The sequence below is a fragment of the Filicampus tigris genome, chromosome 9, assembly GCF_054856515.1.
Source record: "Filicampus tigris isolate MCC_2025a chromosome 9, RoL_Ftig_1.0, whole genome shotgun sequence".
Taxonomy (NCBI): Eukaryota; Metazoa; Chordata; class Actinopteri; order Syngnathiformes; family Syngnathidae; genus Filicampus; species Filicampus tigris.
This window is the reverse complement of record NC_141225.1, coordinates 25,236,549-25,253,303: the sequence shown is the minus strand read 5'-3', so window position 1 is coordinate 25,253,303 and position 16,755 is coordinate 25,236,549. Positions and strand designations below refer to the sequence as shown.

At 48.4% G+C, this 16,755-nt stretch overlaps 3 protein-coding genes across 6 annotated transcripts; 1 reads left to right on the top strand and 2 right to left on the bottom strand.

Annotated features, from left to right (window-relative positions):
- Window positions 1-7: 7 nt before the first annotated feature.
- On the bottom strand, window positions 8-5,505 carry psmf1 (proteasome inhibitor subunit 1). Of its 4 annotated transcripts, none has more exons than XM_086039997.1 (7): window positions 4,951-5,505; window positions 4,081-4,233; window positions 3,122-3,204; window positions 2,790-2,978; window positions 1,663-1,719; window positions 711-875; window positions 8-628 (listed from the first exon to the last, which is right to left on the bottom strand). In XM_086039997.1, exons 1-7 carry the CDS (start codon window positions 5,077-5,079, stop codon window positions 577-579), a joined length of 828 nt encoding a protein of 275 aa, XP_085896123.1. In that variant the 5' UTR covers window positions 5,080-5,505; the 3' UTR covers window positions 8-576. The 4 variants fall into 4 exon arrangements, with proteins under 4 accessions (XP_085896123.1, XP_085896124.1, XP_085896125.1 ...); XM_086039998.1 differs by having other exon boundaries at window positions 711-872; window positions 4,951-5,503; XM_086039999.1 differs by lacking the exon at window positions 1,663-1,719.
- Window positions 4,808-12,261, top strand: pigu (phosphatidylinositol glycan anchor biosynthesis, class U). The gene is made up of 12 exons (XM_086039994.1): window positions 4,808-5,879; window positions 6,876-6,940; window positions 7,031-7,090; window positions 7,961-8,023; window positions 8,110-8,219; window positions 8,431-8,531; window positions 8,679-8,776; window positions 9,787-9,941; window positions 10,778-10,921; window positions 11,012-11,136; window positions 11,218-11,360; window positions 11,525-12,261. Exons 1-12 carry the CDS (start codon window positions 5,750-5,752, stop codon window positions 11,636-11,638), a joined length of 1,308 nt encoding a protein of 435 aa, XP_085896120.1. The 5' UTR covers window positions 4,808-5,749; the 3' UTR covers window positions 11,639-12,261.
- cyc1 (cytochrome c-1) lies at window positions 12,104-16,722 on the bottom strand. The gene is made up of 7 exons (XM_086039995.1): window positions 16,551-16,722; window positions 15,407-15,597; window positions 14,964-15,090; window positions 14,217-14,374; window positions 13,347-13,507; window positions 12,507-12,607; window positions 12,104-12,420 (listed from the first exon to the last, which is right to left on the bottom strand). The coding sequence occupies exons 1-7, from the start codon at window positions 16,629-16,631 to the stop codon at window positions 12,316-12,318; spliced, it is 924 nt and encodes a 307-aa protein (XP_085896121.1). The 5' UTR covers window positions 16,632-16,722; the 3' UTR covers window positions 12,104-12,315.
- Window positions 16,723-16,755: the final 33 nt, after the last annotated feature.

Here is a 16,755-nt window from a genome sequence, read left to right as displayed (position 1 = left end):
GCACACATTTTTCAGAGATAATTTACACATTTATTTGGTAATATTATTTACACATTTACTATGGCCAATATTAGCGATGCAAAAATCTGTCGATTGTTTGCCTACATTAAAACATAAGACAGATAATGACATTCAAAGAAATGCCCCCCCCCCAACAAAACTGTTTTTTGCCGATTTTTCTCTGTTGTCAAGCTAAATAAGTAGTAAAGGACAAAGCTTTGGAAAACAGCCAAATGCTCTGCCTGTAATTCATATCTTCATTGTTTTGAAGCATTCAGGGACCAAAACATTAGTCATACCCTTTTTTTTAGATTGTCGGAATTTTATTCTGCCAGAAAACGGAATCTGCCTCAAAAAAGGCCTAAAGAAAAAAAAATCCAAATCAGTCGGGCCCTACCTAATATTTCCCTCTTCCTTGCACATTTCTTGACAAATTCACACCAAAACATGTTGCAGTACTCCACAATTACAACTCGATTTCCGGTGAGTTGCTCCGTTGCCGGCAACAAAAAGGACTACCCGCTAGACTCTGATCGGCTAGCGGACAGGAAGCGGTGAGCGGCGGCCAGGAAGCGGCTACATGAACATGTCGTCATAGCCCGGCGGGGGCAAGTGGTCCGGGGTGGGCCTGAGGGAACACCACCGCCTTTCATGAGACGAAACATTCAGCGAGCGAGCGAGCGAGCGACGTGGCGGCGCCTGCCTCTCACCCGGGCCGGTGGCGTCCGATGGGTCCGAACGGGTCGAAGCGGGCGCCGGGCGGCACCGCGCCGGGGGGCAGGATGTCCGGGATGCCGCTGGACGGGTCGAACCCCGAGCGGGGGTAGCCCATCCGCAGCGGGTCCGCGATCATGCCGCCACCCGACACCGACCTGCTGGGAGGCAGGCAATGTGAAAAGGCAGAAAAAACAAAACAAAAAATGGGGACACACACGGGACCTGCCTTGGGTCAACGGGGACATTTCCGCAAAAACAAGTTGAGAAAATGCGCAATTTGGACAATAGCATTTCGACAAAAAAAGGTGAACACATGCAAATCTTGAATTTGACAAAAGAAAAAAAGGTCTCGTCGGAAAAAAAAGGAAATGTGATGAAACTGCGGCAATTTGGCCCTAAGACTCAAGAAACGCTGGTCGCCGCTAAGGAAAATGTGGAGACATTTTGATTTGGACAGCCACCACGAGTGAACAATGAAAAATGAATTGTGCTCACTTGGACAAAAGTTTTGGGACTAAAAGGTGAAGAAAATAAAGAATTGGGGAGGGAAATGGGAAGAAATTGTGCAAAAAGTATTTAGACAGCAAAAAAAGCGAAGTCAAAATTAGCGTCGGCTTGTAAGTTAGTGCAACGTTGGAATGTGGTCATTTGGCAGAGTAAAAGTCGTATATCGGCTGACTCGTTTCAAAAAGATGTCACCAATAAAGTCACTTCTTTTTCCAATCAATTAACGCTTACAAAAATGATGGTGATGATGATGACGATGTCGCTTACAGGCGGGACTGTTGAGTGGATTTGTCCAACTTCATAACAGAGACAAAACGCAGCCATTTGTTTCGGGGGGGGGGGGGGATTTGTTTGAACATGTTCAAAATCCCAAAAGCTTTTTGTGAAGGGCTCGTCTGGATGAACGGGTGTGACGGGCGGGGCGAGCGGGTGACTCACCCCAAGGGATCCAGATCGGCGCCCCCCACCGAGAACGGCGGCGCCATGGGGTCGGGCCTGAAAAAGACACGTGACGCCATGCCGGTCAGCACGATGGACGTGGCGGCAAGACATGAAAGCGCCGTGCTGGGACGCCAACTCCAACAAAGTATTGGGACACGTACAGTACGGGAAGTGACAAGGGAAAGGAATGCGGCCATTCCAACAATGTTATGGGGGGGTGGGGGTGGGGGGGGGCAAGTTCTTCTGGAAGGTGTCGCAGTGCGTCTGCAGGAAATATCAAAATTTGTCTTTGAAGACTTGCCTCATTATTGACAACTAAGCGTTGTAGTGGATGACTTCATTCAAAGGCGCGTGTGTCCCAATACTTTGGAGTCCAGTGCCTTTAAGCGCTAACATGTGAGCTACCAGTTTTGAACACGCTTCCTTTCTTTTGGGGGGTGTGGCGGCTTTTGCATGAAATTGACCAAATATCTCGACTATTCATTGTTCACACTAACAAAGCCCTGTCTGGCATATAAGTAGCGCTTTGGCACCATCTTACAGATGCTTGATGCCAAGGAATCCATGTTGAAGTGATAGGGGAGAAACTCAACAAGTGGAAAAGTCGCACTTGTACATGTTTTATGTTAGCGCACCAATTGCTGTGTGTGGCAAAGATATGCGAGTAACCGACCCACCCACTTAAAAACGGGTTATAATTGCGTACACACGCCACCAAGCGTCAGCAAAGCGCTGCTTTTGTCCAAATGAAACTCGGGCCAACATGCTTCCGCTGGCACTCTGATGGCACAATGTGGCGCAGAGGCACTACTTTTGTTGAAGTTGAACTCAAGCCGTGCGGACATTTTCCTTCGGCTCTAGCATGGCACAAGATGGTGGCGAAGCACTACTTTGGTCTCAATGAAAGGCCTCAACGCAGGCTCAGATGGTTCTTTAGCAATGTGACGCCACGGTATCTCGGCAAAGTGCTACTGAATCAACGACTCGCCGACGAGCGCGTGAACGGCGATGGCGAATACGGCCACAACCAGCCCTCGTCCTAAGACTTTTGTCGGCATCGTGATTGACGAGGCCACATTTGATCGACTTAGGTCCGGGAAAGGACGGACGGATTTCACTCGTACCAGTGCGGCTGCGCGGCGTGTCGCGGGTGCCTGTCGGGGACCCGCAGGGGGTCGTCGAGGTCGTCGCGGTCGCGGCGGCCGTCCGGCCTGCGCGCGCGCTCGCTTTGCTCCGCTTGCGTCCGCTTGTCCCGCGACGGCAGTAGGCGAGAGCGAACGGCCGCCGCCAGGCCGCTTGCGTCCTTGAAGACCCTGAGGGCACAAAACGTGCGGCGGCAAAATACAATCAACGTTGGAACGGTGCGGTCATGTTTGGCCGGCCCCTCCTCGCGCGGGCGTTTTGCATTTTTCCAAAAGGTTACGCAAATGCCGCCATGCTCCCAAGTCGCACTCACCCGTCGAAGGTGCGCAGGTGGGCGGCGTCCACGTGCTCGTTGAGGTTGACGATCACGTCCGAGCTCTGCTGTGTGCTGCGGTTCTTCACAAACACACTTTCGGTGACTCGCAGTCGGCACCGGCATCGGTTTGTCAGTTCCCGGTCGACAATTCATGAAGTCAAAGGACTCAAGATTCACACATGATGTTGATGTCGATGTCGATGTTGGTGAGGGGGACCAATTCAATCGAGCGATGCCTCGTCTAAAAATAACTCATCGGTGAGATGCTTTTTCCTTTTGCTAAAATGTTGAATTTACATGTACGTATTTATTTAAAAACGCAACATTCTTCTCAACTGACTCAAACATAAAATCGATTCAGATGTTGGTTTGACATTTGTCAGAAAATTGGCAACAAATGTTGATCATTCCTTTGCAAAGTCAAAGCTGACGTTTGCTAACGTCGTCTTTTCATTCAACGCCAAGGGAATCGGTCTGCTTCCGCAAAGGTCAACAGAAACCTGCCAATTTACTGTTGAGAAGATGAAATCCAGAGCATTTGGACAATTTGGAGTCGCAAAACATTTCAACTATTACCAAAATAGTGGACAACCAATCTGATAATTCATTAGTTGTTGAGCTGTCAATTAATTCATTGTTAAACCATTTGGAATGGACAGTACAACATTTTGTTTTGTGAAGCAGAAAAATGACCTTCTGGGGTAATTTTTCTAAATATATTGGCTATAGGACACCTTCAAGTTAAGAGTCAAACGGGCTGCAATGAACAATTACTTTGATAATCAATGAAATTGTCAAGTATTGTTACAATTCACCGACGAATCAGGTAAAAAAAAAAAAGAAAAAAACATTCCATCTTGTGTTCTTACAGCCCGAGGAAAATCCCCAACTTGGAAAAGTGCCCACATTTTTCGAGCCTATTCCCAAGTGAGACCATGACAATGCAGACGTCCTACCATGAGGTTGAAGACGAGCGCCGAATCCACCAGGAGCGCTTTGAGCAGCAGCTGAGCGTCTCCCAGCTCTGAGGCGTACCTCAGGGCATATTCCACCTTGTTGCTGCTCCAGTCCGACGGCAGCAGCTCTGACTTCTTGTCGCTGCTCCGAGCCTGACGAAGCCAAAAACAAAAGAGAAAAAGAAAAGATGATGAAAAGATAACAGAAGACCCCCCCCCCCACGTCGCTGTTCTTTCTGTGACTCTTCCAGTCTCTCTGAACTTAGTTTCAACATTCGGACGGGTCCTGCTGCCACACCAGGGCACAAAAAAAGTTCCGTATCACGTCATTAAGTGATGATTTTCATGTTTTACCATGAACATTTTCACGTTTACATTTCAACGTGATCATTCTCACGTTGACATTCGGCAAACTAAAATGAGGCAATTCCTTCCGATTTACGTCACAAGTGGAGACTTTTTGCGTCTTAAATCAAAGTTACTTGCTACGTACTGTTCTATCACACACGAAGAAACCCGAAGAAGTTTTAGGTTTAGCCTGATGAAATATGGCTTTGTTACGTGAAATTGATCACGTAACGTGAAATTGATCACGTTCGCACGGGATGCTCTGCTTTTTTTCTCTGGTGGCAATGTGATACTGACACTCCTTTGAAAAAATGCCTAAAAGTCCCCTTTAAAAAACGCGACGGTGTCACATGACTTCCCAACGTTTAGCGTTAGCATCTAAGGTTGAGCATCGCCGCAAGCTAAAAGCAAGCAGCAGTTTTAGTGAAGCAAATGCGCAGGACACTTGGACAACAAGAGAAAGCTCCGGTTGTCTTGCGGCGACACAAACGAGCTCGGCGAGAGTGCGGCGAGTGCGTTGACCTCATCGCCGGAGCCGAGGCACTTGTATCCGCTCTTGACGACCTCCCAGTGGACGAAACACACGACGGCGTCCTGCGGACATGCGATGGCGTCGCCGCAGCACGAATACAACAACTCCAAACCCGCCATGGCACAAAACAAACCAAATGTTGACGCGCTCACAAGCGAAACGAAAACGAAATGAAATCCAATAGAACGTTGACAAGTTGACACGCACACAATCGGGAGGCGGGTGCACTTCCCGCTCGGTCTTTTCAACGTAAAGCGCCTAAGCAATGACCAATGAATCACTATTTAAATGAACGACAACAGGTCCGATATCATTTTTGGATATAATACGTAATATCGCTTCCGTGGAGGAAAACAACTAAGATTTGTCAGCGTCCATTTGATTAAAAATATTCGTTCTCCCACGTTATTATACTAACTGTGACTATTAATAATACTTTACGTCACGGACTGCGATTAATACTGAATGCTGACAACGAATTAATCGCGTTTTAGTAATAGTAATTCTAACTGAACTCAACCGTTGTTTTGCTCGAGACACATAAACGTCACCGTGAAAACGTTTGCTCACACTTTGGTTCCGCACCCTAAAACAGCGAAACTCGTTGTTTATGTGTCTTTGAGTAAAAAAAAACAACAACAAAATATATATATATTTATTTACAAAATATGCTGAAACGTTTCCGGTAACTAGGCATGAATTTGTCGCGAATCCTTCTTTGAAGTGGCTCGTTTGCCATCGGGGGACTTCATTTCCCAGCGTGCACCGCGCACAGGCGCAAATGCCAAGATGGCAGCACCATTGACGCTCCTGCTGATCGTGGCTGTCACTATCCGTGCCGCTCTTTTTAGGTCCGCTTGGGCACTTTGGATCGCCGAGAGGGTGGAGGTGGTGTCCCCGTTAACCGCCTGGAAAAGAGGTGAGCGTGGCGCCCGCTCGGGCGGGGGTTCGATTAGGGCCTGAGCTATACGGGTGAAGCGTCGCTCCTGTGTTCTGCTTTGAAAGCCAAAGCCACTTTTGAGTTAGCTTCTTGTTTGCAGACACACAGTGCCCCTAAAGCGAGTGAAAATGAGCATTCGTACTTTGATGTTTTTGCATGTGCCTTATCTTATCGCATTCAACCGGAAGACTTGAACACCTGTGATTTGCATCGCCGACGTCACATGTGCCCAGATGTTGGGACTTCCGTCTCCACTCACAAACTGAGTGGACACTTAAAACTATGTACCAGGAGCTGTGTCTCCAAAGTTTTGAATGATAGGTTAACGTTGCTGTTATTCTGTTCGGAGGCGCAACATCAATGATCAAATGAATAATTATTTTGATGATCGAATAATCCCTCCGAGATCTGCCGGTTAGAGTTCATCATTCATAAAGCTGAACGTTGGAAAAATGATTTTATCGGATTCCCCGAACTCAAACAGATAAAAACCCCAAAAAACAAATAGATTGATTGTTAAAATAACCATTAGTTGTAGCTCAATTTGTGTTTGATGTTGCATTATACCTATTAATGGTTAGCTGCGTCAAAGCTAAAGCAAAGTGGGGGGGAAAGTACATGAAAGTAAGCAGCCCTGCGATTGGCTGGCATCCAGTTCAGGTTGAACCCCGCCTACTGCCCGAAGACAGCTGGGATAGGCTGTAGCACGCACGCCAGCGACCCTTTTGAGGATAAGCGCTCTAGATAATGGATGGATGGATGAAAGTAAGCAGCATGCAAATGTTCAACCCTGTGGACTCTAACTGACTCGTATCTGTGGAATCCATACTGGCCAGTTGTCTTCACTGACTTCCAGAATGGATATTTTATACTCGGGACAAGAACTGATGTTAGTTAAAAACGTCACGCAGCAAGTCCCGGGGGGTGTTAACACATGAAAGACATCTTATAAATCGTCTTTTTGTTGATTTGCAGTGGTGGAAGGTTTGGCTCTACTCGACTTGGGAGTGTCGCCATATGCGGGAGATGTCTTTCACGAGGTGAGGGATTGAGCGCGTACGCAAACACCATTCTCAACTGGATTCCATGGCAACATTTATGGATAACACGTCTTTTGGTGTCTGCCTTAGACCCCTCTCATCATCTACGTCTTCCACTTCCTGGTGGACTATGCAGAGATGACATTCATCGTAAGTATTATTACACAGTTACACATGGCAGGGCTTCCCCAAACGTTGCACGTGTACCGTAAATACACGCAAAGGTTATGAAAAAAAGCACTTACTACCCGTAATTCCCCTAATAGTTGCATAGTATAGAACAAGATGACCTTAAATACATCCCCAAATTGCTCAGGTTCGTGTAAAACTACTAAAAGGAGGGCAGATTAAGAATAAAACGTAACAATTCAGCGAAAGCGGTTAGAATTGAAATAAAACACCAGCGAACTGTTGGCTATTTGCATAAATGCCGTAGAGTCACCGAACATGGTAACGAGTGTTGCTCCGAGCTGAGCTTAATGTGGGAAAACCTATGCTGAACGCGTCTGCTTCGGTACGGTAAGCAAGTGTATTTTTTTCCCCGACCACTAGATGGTGGCAGTGCACTCTTTTCTTTGGTTTCTTAAAACAAGTGGCTGCAAACGGCATAGCAGTATTTTAGGGATGGATGAACGGATGATATCTTTTATTGGTAATATTTTCAACCCTTAATTCGTTCTCATATTGGGAGCTCTAACTGAGTCCCATGTTTTTGGTTTGGTTTCCAGACTATATTAAAAAAAGATGTTACTTCTGTGCATCCATAAGAAATATCAGTTCAAGTAGCGTCAGGAAGGGCAACACTTTTGTATTGCTTGCTTGTCTATTAGCACCCCAGCAAATTGGGGGACCGCATCATAAGTACAAAGATGAAAACTCAGCTAGGGGGGCCGTATGATATTAGGGGGCGTCCTCTCGTCTGGAAATGACGGCATTAGAAAGGAGGACCGTAACGACGAGTGCGAATCCTCTAAAAGGTGGGAAGGTTAAAACTCAAAGATGGCCCCGTTGTCTCCCCAGCTGGCCGACCTCATCGTGGCGGTGGCGCTCTACTACGTGGTGAAGGACTACAACAAACAAGTGGTGAGAGAGCCAGACAAACACGGCCATCGTCAACAATCGTCAATCACCATCCATGACCAGCGAAAACCTGTCGATCGTGTTTCCAGTTCAGGAAGCAGAAATTTGCCCTGGAAGCCGAGCGCTACCCCGCCGACTGTCACGAGCTGATCCGAAGCCCCAAAGAGATGCACTACATCCCCCTCAAAGTGGCCATGTTGTGAGCATCAAGCCAAAGAAAAAGCAAAACGCACTTGTGGTTTTTGTTGTTGTCAGAATCGTATTTTACCAAATTTCGGAATCCGTCTCCAAAATCCATATCGGCCGGGCCCTAGTCATCACGCTTGTCCTTGTTGCCAAAAATAGAATGAAAAAATCCAAAGAAAAAGGCGGCGCCCATAGGCGATGTCCCGTGTGCTCCGTTCCCGCAGTTACCTTCTGAACCCGTTCAGCGTGCTGACCTGCGTCGCCAAGTCCACGTGCGGCCTGAACAACGCCGTGCTGTCGCTCTTCATCCTGGCCACGGTGAAAGGTGAGCGCTTTGGCGCATCTGCGGCGGGAAGGCGCCCACGCTGCCTGCCACGCTGCCTGCCACGCTGCCTGCCACGCTGCCTGCCACGCTGCCTGCCTGCCAAACTGCCTGCCAAACTGCCTGCCTGCTTTGTTTGTTTGTGGCCAGGCAACATGTTGCTGAGCGCCATCTTCTTGGCCTTGGCCACGTACCAGAGCCTCTACCCGCTCACGCTGTGCGCCGGCGCTCTGCTCTACCTCATGCAGGTAAGCTTGGTCACGCCCACCCACCAGCCTCCCCTGAAAACAAGGAAAAAGATTTGGAAATGCGGCAAAGCACTAGCTTTGTCGAAATGAAGCTCTTTGACTCATTTTAAGGTAGTTAACATGGAGCCAACATGGAGTCCGAGCACTACATTTGTCTGACTGAAGCTCCTCTTGTCACTGCAGCGTAGTTCCAAGATGGCGGCCCAGTAGTACATCAAGTTGAAGCACCTAAATTGACTCTGTGTAGTTCCTTGGCACCAAGATGGCAGCAAAGCACTACAGTTAGATAAATGAAGTTTCTCAACTCACTTGACGGTCGTTCCTTTGCACCGAAATGGCAGCAAATCACTACTTTTGTCGAAATCAAGCTCCTCGGCTGACCTAAGCATCGGACCCAAATGTCTTCTAAGCACGGCCGTTGTTTAAATGAAGCTTCTTAACTCACTCCAACAAAGTTATTTAGCACCACGATGGCAGCGTTTTGTCCAATTGCAGCCCCTCGACTCACTTCAATGCGGGACCAAGATGCCACAAGATAGTGGGAAAGCGCTACTTTTTTTTTCCCCCCCATCTGACTTGATTGTTGTTTCTCGGTACCAAGCTACCACAAGCCTGCAGCAAAATATTACTTTAATCCAAACTCACTCACTTGTGTGCCGGTAGTTCTGGCTTCAAAGCACTACCTTTGTTTAAAAGAGGCTCCTTCTCACCTGAACAAAGTTGTCCAGCGCCGAGACGGCGTCAATGCACTACCTCTGTCTCAATGAAGCTCCTCAACCCGGGTCAACGCGGTTCCTCCGCACCAAGATGAGACGAGGTGACAGCGTCGCGCCGCCTTTGTCAAATGACTTCCTTGGCGAAAAGGAGCAACAAGATAGCGGCAAAACACGACTTTGGCCTCAACGAAGCCGCTGGGCTCACTTGAGCGCCACGCAGATGGTGACGCACCGCCTCCCAAAAATCATGGCCGGCTCGTGTGTGTGTGTGTGTGCGTGCGTGTGTGCGCGCAGCGTCAGTTTATCCCCATCAACGCGTGTCGGCTGAGTTTCTGGTGGTTCGTGGCCCAGTACGCCTTCATGTACCTTGGTAGCCTCCTGGTGATGGTGGGCCTCTCCTTCTTCCTGCTGGGCTCGTGGGACTTTGTGCCTGCCGTCTACGGCTTCATGTGAGTAATTGCTCAAGTACCTGAACAAAAACAACAACAACTTTGGGGGAAGAGTATCGCTTGTGAATAAGGTCGTCCGAGTGCAGTGCTGCCTTGAGATTCCGATGACTCAACTTACCTAGTGTTCCGTACATTGTGTATTTAAAACAAGCACATGGCCTCCGCTAGATGAGTTCGGACACATAATGGGAAACGCCGGAGACAGGCTAGCCGATAGCATCGACGCAACAGCGTCAACCTTTCGAGCCACGGCTATTTGAACACAAACAGTGGAGCGACACGTGGGCAAATAATGTTACAATATTCATAGACATATATTCTTTATCCCCAATAAAGAACAACGTATATATGTCTTGTCTTATACTGCCTCCAGATGGCCAAGAAGGAGTAGCACAATGCCCACTGAACTGAAGCAAAAAGTGTGGCATTTTTTTTCTTTCCTTCTTTACCTGCTAAATAAAACCGCGTTTGTATTTAATTGAATGATTGTTCACTTAAGCGTTGTCGTTCGAGATCTGCGCTAGCTAGCGCGCGTTAGCCTAGCTATCGGGTGAACCAAATGGCATTGAGCCTTTGAATTCACTAGCTTAAGAAAAGCGAGGTCACCCTCCATCCCGATTAGATGCGCTTCTTCGGGTGTGACGGGAAATCCCGCCCTCGGGCAGGCAAAAGAGTCACTTCAACCTCCAGGAATTTAGTAGCAGCAACATTTGTTTGATCTTGAGGGGATGTTAGCCCGTTGAACGCCTGCGGTCGGAACAGCGGTGTCCCTCAGGGCTCGTTATTAAGGCCCGTGCGGAACGATGATCGCAATGTTCCGTCCGCTTTGTCTTCAGCCTCTCCGTTCCCGACCTGACGCCCAACATCGGCCTCTTCTGGTACTTCTTTGCCGAGATGTTCGAACACTTCCGGCTCTTCTACCTCTGCGTCTTCCAGATCAACGTCTTCATCTACACCGTCCCTCTGGCCATCAAGCTCAAGTGAGTCGTCGTTCGAGAATAGCGGGCAAAAAGGAGCTGCCGCTGCCGTTGCTGCCGTTGCCGCCGCCGAGTGATGTTTGCGCGTTGCAGGGAGCATCCGGTGTTCCTGATGTTCATGCAGCTGGCCATCATCTCCATCTTCAAGTCGTACCCGACGGTGGGCGACATCGCTCTCTACATGGCCTTCCTTCCCGTCTGGAGTCACCTGGCCAGATGTGAGTGGGGCGCCATCGCGGTCCCGGGCTGCGTACGATTCCGCCGATGGAAATCAAGCGGGCATGTTTTGATGTTTGTAGTCCTTCGCAACGTGTTCCTGGTGTCCTGCGTGATGCTGACGTGTTCGGCGCTGTTTCCGGTCTTGTGGCACTTGTGGATTAACGTGGGCAGCGCCAACGCTAACTTCTACTTTTCCACCATGCTGGTCTTCAACGTTGCTCAGGTCAAACACTTTTTCGGAATGTCACCGTCTACGTTGTGCTGTGGTTGTCGTCCTGGCCCCCCTTGGGCCGTCGCTCCCGAGCAGACGGGCCGGAAGCAATCTGTGCGTATTTGACTTGTAACGAGCGATGACCGGGACAAAAAACACTCGTGTGGCTCCTCCAGATGCTGCTGGTGTCGGACCACTTCTACGCCTTCTTGAGGCGAGAGCACCACCTGGTCCACGGCCTCTACCCGAAGAAGAAAGACGGCTCGGAGGCCACGCTGGTGCTCAAATGAACACGTCAAGCTTCGGACGAAGGACGTCCGGATGCCGCGACGTTGTGCCGCCCTTCTCATCGTTCTCATTTATCCCCTGGCTTCTTGCAGGGCTTTTTTTTTTCTTTTCTTCTTGACTTGGGTTACTAACGTGACTACAAATGAGGAGGTTTTCACAAAGGAATGTTAAGGCCACACATTTCCTCTGGAATCTGGACCGCTTTGTCAAAAAGCGTACAAGCCGTTCACGCGTTGGCATCATTTTCTTTTCAGTGTGTGGCACTAATAGTCGTTTGTGAGCGCTCAGGCATCTGAAAAGTACATTGGATGTTTGAATTTTGGAGGGGGGAGGGGGAGAAAAACTTTTGTAACTAAAGCATTTTGTTTACACTGAGAATGTTTAGCGTGGAAGCTGCTAGTTAATTTCCACACCTTTCGTTTGACAAATGACTCGTCTTTGATATTTACCGATGGATTGAACGGAGCTTGTTTTTGGATATAATTTATTTTGTACAGTAAAACGGAGGAGAGATCCTCACATGGTCGTCGAGTATTTGACAAACAACAAAGAAAATGTCATCACACAGCAGCAGAAGTTTGATACCCATTTTCTTTCTTTGTGTAATAAACACGATGGAAAGATGCTTGTATTTGTCACTGACGTGTGTGTGCCGCGTCGTCCTGCTCCTTGCGCGTCCTTATTTGGGCGGCCTGTAGGCAATCTTCCTGCTCTTGAGTACGGCCCACCTGTGTCGTTTCATGTAGTAGAGGAGTGGCACCAGGATGGCCGAGCCCATCAACAGCTGCACCAAACACAAGAGACATTGCAAATGACACATTTCCTGGTTGTGCGTGCGTGCGTGCGTGCGTGCGTGCGCGCGCGCGATACCTTGAGTCCCATGCGCTTCCGCTGGTCGTGCTCGGGCTCCGCGGCCCACCTCAGGAAGGTGCACACGTCCTTGGCCACCTGGCTCATGGTGGCGGGTGTCCCTGTGGAAACAGCGCCTTGTTAATTCCGATCTCTACGTTGCTAAATAAAGCATATTTGTCATTTTATGTTTTTACCTCTATTTCACGCATGTACAACTTGGCGACAAATGGTAGGTGCAATATAGAGGCATCATGCATCATTTTTCTCATGGGCACAGCTAATCTAGCATGAGAGCCAAGACCTCTGTAGAAACATTGGATGTACGTCACAGTTTACACAACTGCCGTCTAGCAGACATTTTTACTTCCCGTAAAACACAATTGGACTGAAAATGAGCAGAGGGAAGATACTGATCTGACACCTTCATATTCATATATACACCTCAAATGCGACACATTTGTCACACTTCTCCTGTTTTCACACTTAGAATTTTGCATTTCCGTCAGTGTCTATACATGGCTAATGTATCACCAACTCTAATGCAACTTTTAATGTCTGCATTTCTAATGTACCTTATGTATTGTGTTCATCCGTACATCTCGAATGTACCATATTCAAGGTCTACATTTTTTCCTTTTTGTTGTGCTTTTTTGACGTTTTAAACATTCAAAGGTTTCCTGATCGTTTGTCCTAAACCAAGTCAGGCATTCCTCATTTACTGTCATTTCTCTTTTTTTGTTTCAGATTAATTAGCTGCATTTTTTTTCTTCTTCTTCTTGGATCGAATATGAACACACAGGAAGAAAAAGGCGTTTCCGGTTTGACCACATACAAAAGCGTTGGTGTTGGCCACCTTACCGTCATCGTACTCCAGAATCTCGTTGTAGATGGGCGGCGCCATGCCAATGGCCTGTCCGGGGAAGTAGGGGTTGTAGTAGAGACCCTCCCTCACCGCCACGCCGGCGGGGGGCTCGCAGTAGCCCGTCAGCAGGCTGAACACGTAGTCCTCGCCGCCGTGCCTGGCAGGATTGGGAAAAGAACATTAGTTGGACAGGCTTGCAAACAGGCCGGATACTGTCGTGAGTCGGCGGAGGATATTGGGAAAAAGAAAATAGTGCTTCTCTTGCAATGACACGCTATTTTTACATGTTCGACTGAAACAGTCGAGATTAATCAACTCGGGTGAAAGTGTGTGAACGCCACATGTCCAAGATGACAAATTGTTTTGGAATGATGTTTCTGTCTGCTACACGGGCTGAGACATCAATTATGTTGGAGGTGTTGAATTTCTGGGAAAACTTTCCCAGGGTAATTCCAAAGTTGACCGACGGTTTTGAGCCAGGCGCTTTTAGGCCTTCATGGGTTAAGGCGCTCTGAAAATTCTGTGAAAAATATGAAATTCACAGTCTTTCAAACGTTTTTTGTTGTTGTAATTAAACAGCACGTACAAAAGTGGGTCAAGACTAGGCAACAATAGTCAAACGTGGGTCCCTATACTGTACTCCATTACAGTGTCAGTAATCACTTCCTGTAAATTGTTTACCACATTGTAATGTGAGCCACCAGTTGTCGAGGACAATAGAAGCCACGGTGTGTGTAATCAGTTACTTGTAGTACCTAAATGATACTTCATGACATTGTGAATAGGCTGTTAAGATTGTGAAGCGAAAGAAGAGGACGAGTGAGTGGCAAAGCGGGCGTAAGGCGATCGGGGCAGGTTAAGCGCACCTGGCGTTGACGATGTAGCTGAGGTCGGGCGGCAGGGCGCCGTTGTTGGCCGCGCGGGCCGCCTCCGGGTTGGAGTAGGGTTTGGGGAAGTAGTCGGACAGCTTGCCCGGCCGGGTGAACATCTCGCCCGTCTCGTCGGGGCCGTCTACCACCTCCACCTGAGGGCGGGGGGAAGCCGGTCAAAACAATAAGGCTCTCTATCCATAGACCTCCGTGAGAAACAAAGGCGGTGCCCGCATGGGCGCGGTTCAGCATTTGCCAATTTCTTTTGGAACAAACTGTCTAGTCACTGTCTTTGTGCTAAGGCTAACGCAATCAAGATGCCACTTTGGCACCCTCTGATGGAATCTTTGAATTCATTGTTTTTTGGGGGGGCTCCAGCATTGAATCCTGCACTAAGCTAAGCTAGCAGCAGAAGTAAGTGGCTACATGCATCTGCATGAAACGTCCGTGTGCAAAGATGGACAGTGCAGGAAACACAGTGCCGGCCGAGCTTCCGCGCACAGACTTTTTTTTTTTTTTGGTGCCAAAACCCTTTTTGTAATCCACTTGACGGACTTATTTGATTTCTTCCCCTAGCCCTAATCTTTAAAAAGAGAAAAAGGCATCCGTGTGGATGCGACGTGTAGCATCCATCTGGAAAAAAAGGTTTGCTCGTGCCAAAACAGAGTCCAAATGAGCGAGAATGTTTCGTTTGGGTGATCTCAGCATACTGAATTTTGGGAGCGCGATTATGAAGGCGCTCACCTCCTCGGCGATGGCCTTGACTTCATCCTCGGTGTGCGACACTCCCACCAGGTTGCGGAAGGCCAGGTACTCCATGCTGTGGCAGGCCGAGCACACCTGCTTGTACACTTGGTAGCCGCGGCGAACGCTGCACGTGCGCGCGCACACAAACACGATAACAAGTCAAAGTCAGATTTCATGCGTACAGTGATCCATCCACTGGACTTGACTAAGAGTCCAAGAATATATGTTGCATTCATTTAGATATTTCCCACGAAAACGCTTTGCTTTAAATACACTGACCATTTTTTTCTTTTGAATTTAAGTTTGTGAAGAATGAAATAACGAGTGAAGTAGACCATTCAACATCCATCTATGATCTAAACCGATTATCCTCACAAGGGTCGCGGGGAGGCTGGAGCCTATCCCAGCTGACTTGAGGCAGTCGGCGGGGTACACCTGACCTGGCGTGGTCCAGGGACGACAGCGGCCCGCCGTGGCTCCAAGGATAGTTGGGCGGATGGAGCTCCAGGTCGGAGGCTTTGACGGACCGGTGCAGCGCCAGGGCCAAGCCGGCCGCGCCCGCTCCCACCACGCCCAGCGTGGTCAGCGCCACCTTCTGGCCGCGAGGCAGGCTGGTGAAGGACATGTTGGCCTGCAGGCAAAACAATTCCAGACATGTACAGTACATCAAGCTTAGCTACTATTTGCCAGTTTACAAAAGCACAGTCATATTGACAAGTTGGTCTCCCCCCCCCCCCAGAATTAAGGCCCAAACGATTAATCGGCCAAACCGTGACCTTCTCAATGTGGCAATAAATGTATGATTAAATAACTAATTGATTAGAAATAATGATTATAATTATGTCGTCTGTTTCTCTGTTTTTTTCACAGGTTTTAAAGAGTGATCACTTTTTAATAATACTTGCATCACTGGAATCACCTTTAAAAGATCTGTCTGATAATGCTGGTCTCATGTAAATCACTTTAGATGCATACATAACTGCACAAACAAAGAAAAAAAGACCTGAGGCGGACGTGGATGGACGAGGCGGACGAAGCGGAAGTCCACTCGGTCCTCGAGACGCTGACCGGAAGTCCACTCGCTTCTTGAAAAGCTAACCGGTTTAGCATTACACAAACGACCCTATCCAGTTAACGCAACACCTCGAACAGCCGGTAAATGTTTGGCAAGGGTCCGTTGCCCTAAAGTCGGAGTTCCTACGACACCTCAACACCATTCAAACAAACGATATAATGTGCTTCCGGTATGGCAAAACGGGGATTATTGAAACCCAACCAGGTTGCACTTGGACACCATAACTCCTGCCCGCATCTGGCTTTACAAAGCGATGTCATTTAACTCAAACGTTATTGGCCAACGATTTAGATGTTTCGACGACGCTTTATATTTCATTCATATGAGGTCACACAAGATTTAAGTATGTATGCGACGACATAACGCGGGTGACCTTGTCTGAACCAGCCGACTGCTCTCCGCGGTAGCATTAGCTCGTAGCCAGGGCGTCCGTCCCCAGCGAGGACAGTTACCATCATGTTGTACTAAAAGCGCCGCATGAGCGTTGTTCCGCAGTGCGACTCGTCTACCTTTGGCGTGGTGATGCTTTTCGGGGTGCACAGGAGTGCTCTCCCGCTGCCCGAGAGCGCCGCGACTCGTAACGCCGCCATCTTTTCTTTCTCGTCCTACTGCTCTCTCTCTCTCTCTCTTTCGCTGTCCGCGCGGACAGATTTTCACTTGTGTTTGCTTCCGGCGTTTCCGGTTTGAACATTCACAATGAAAGCTATTCAACTT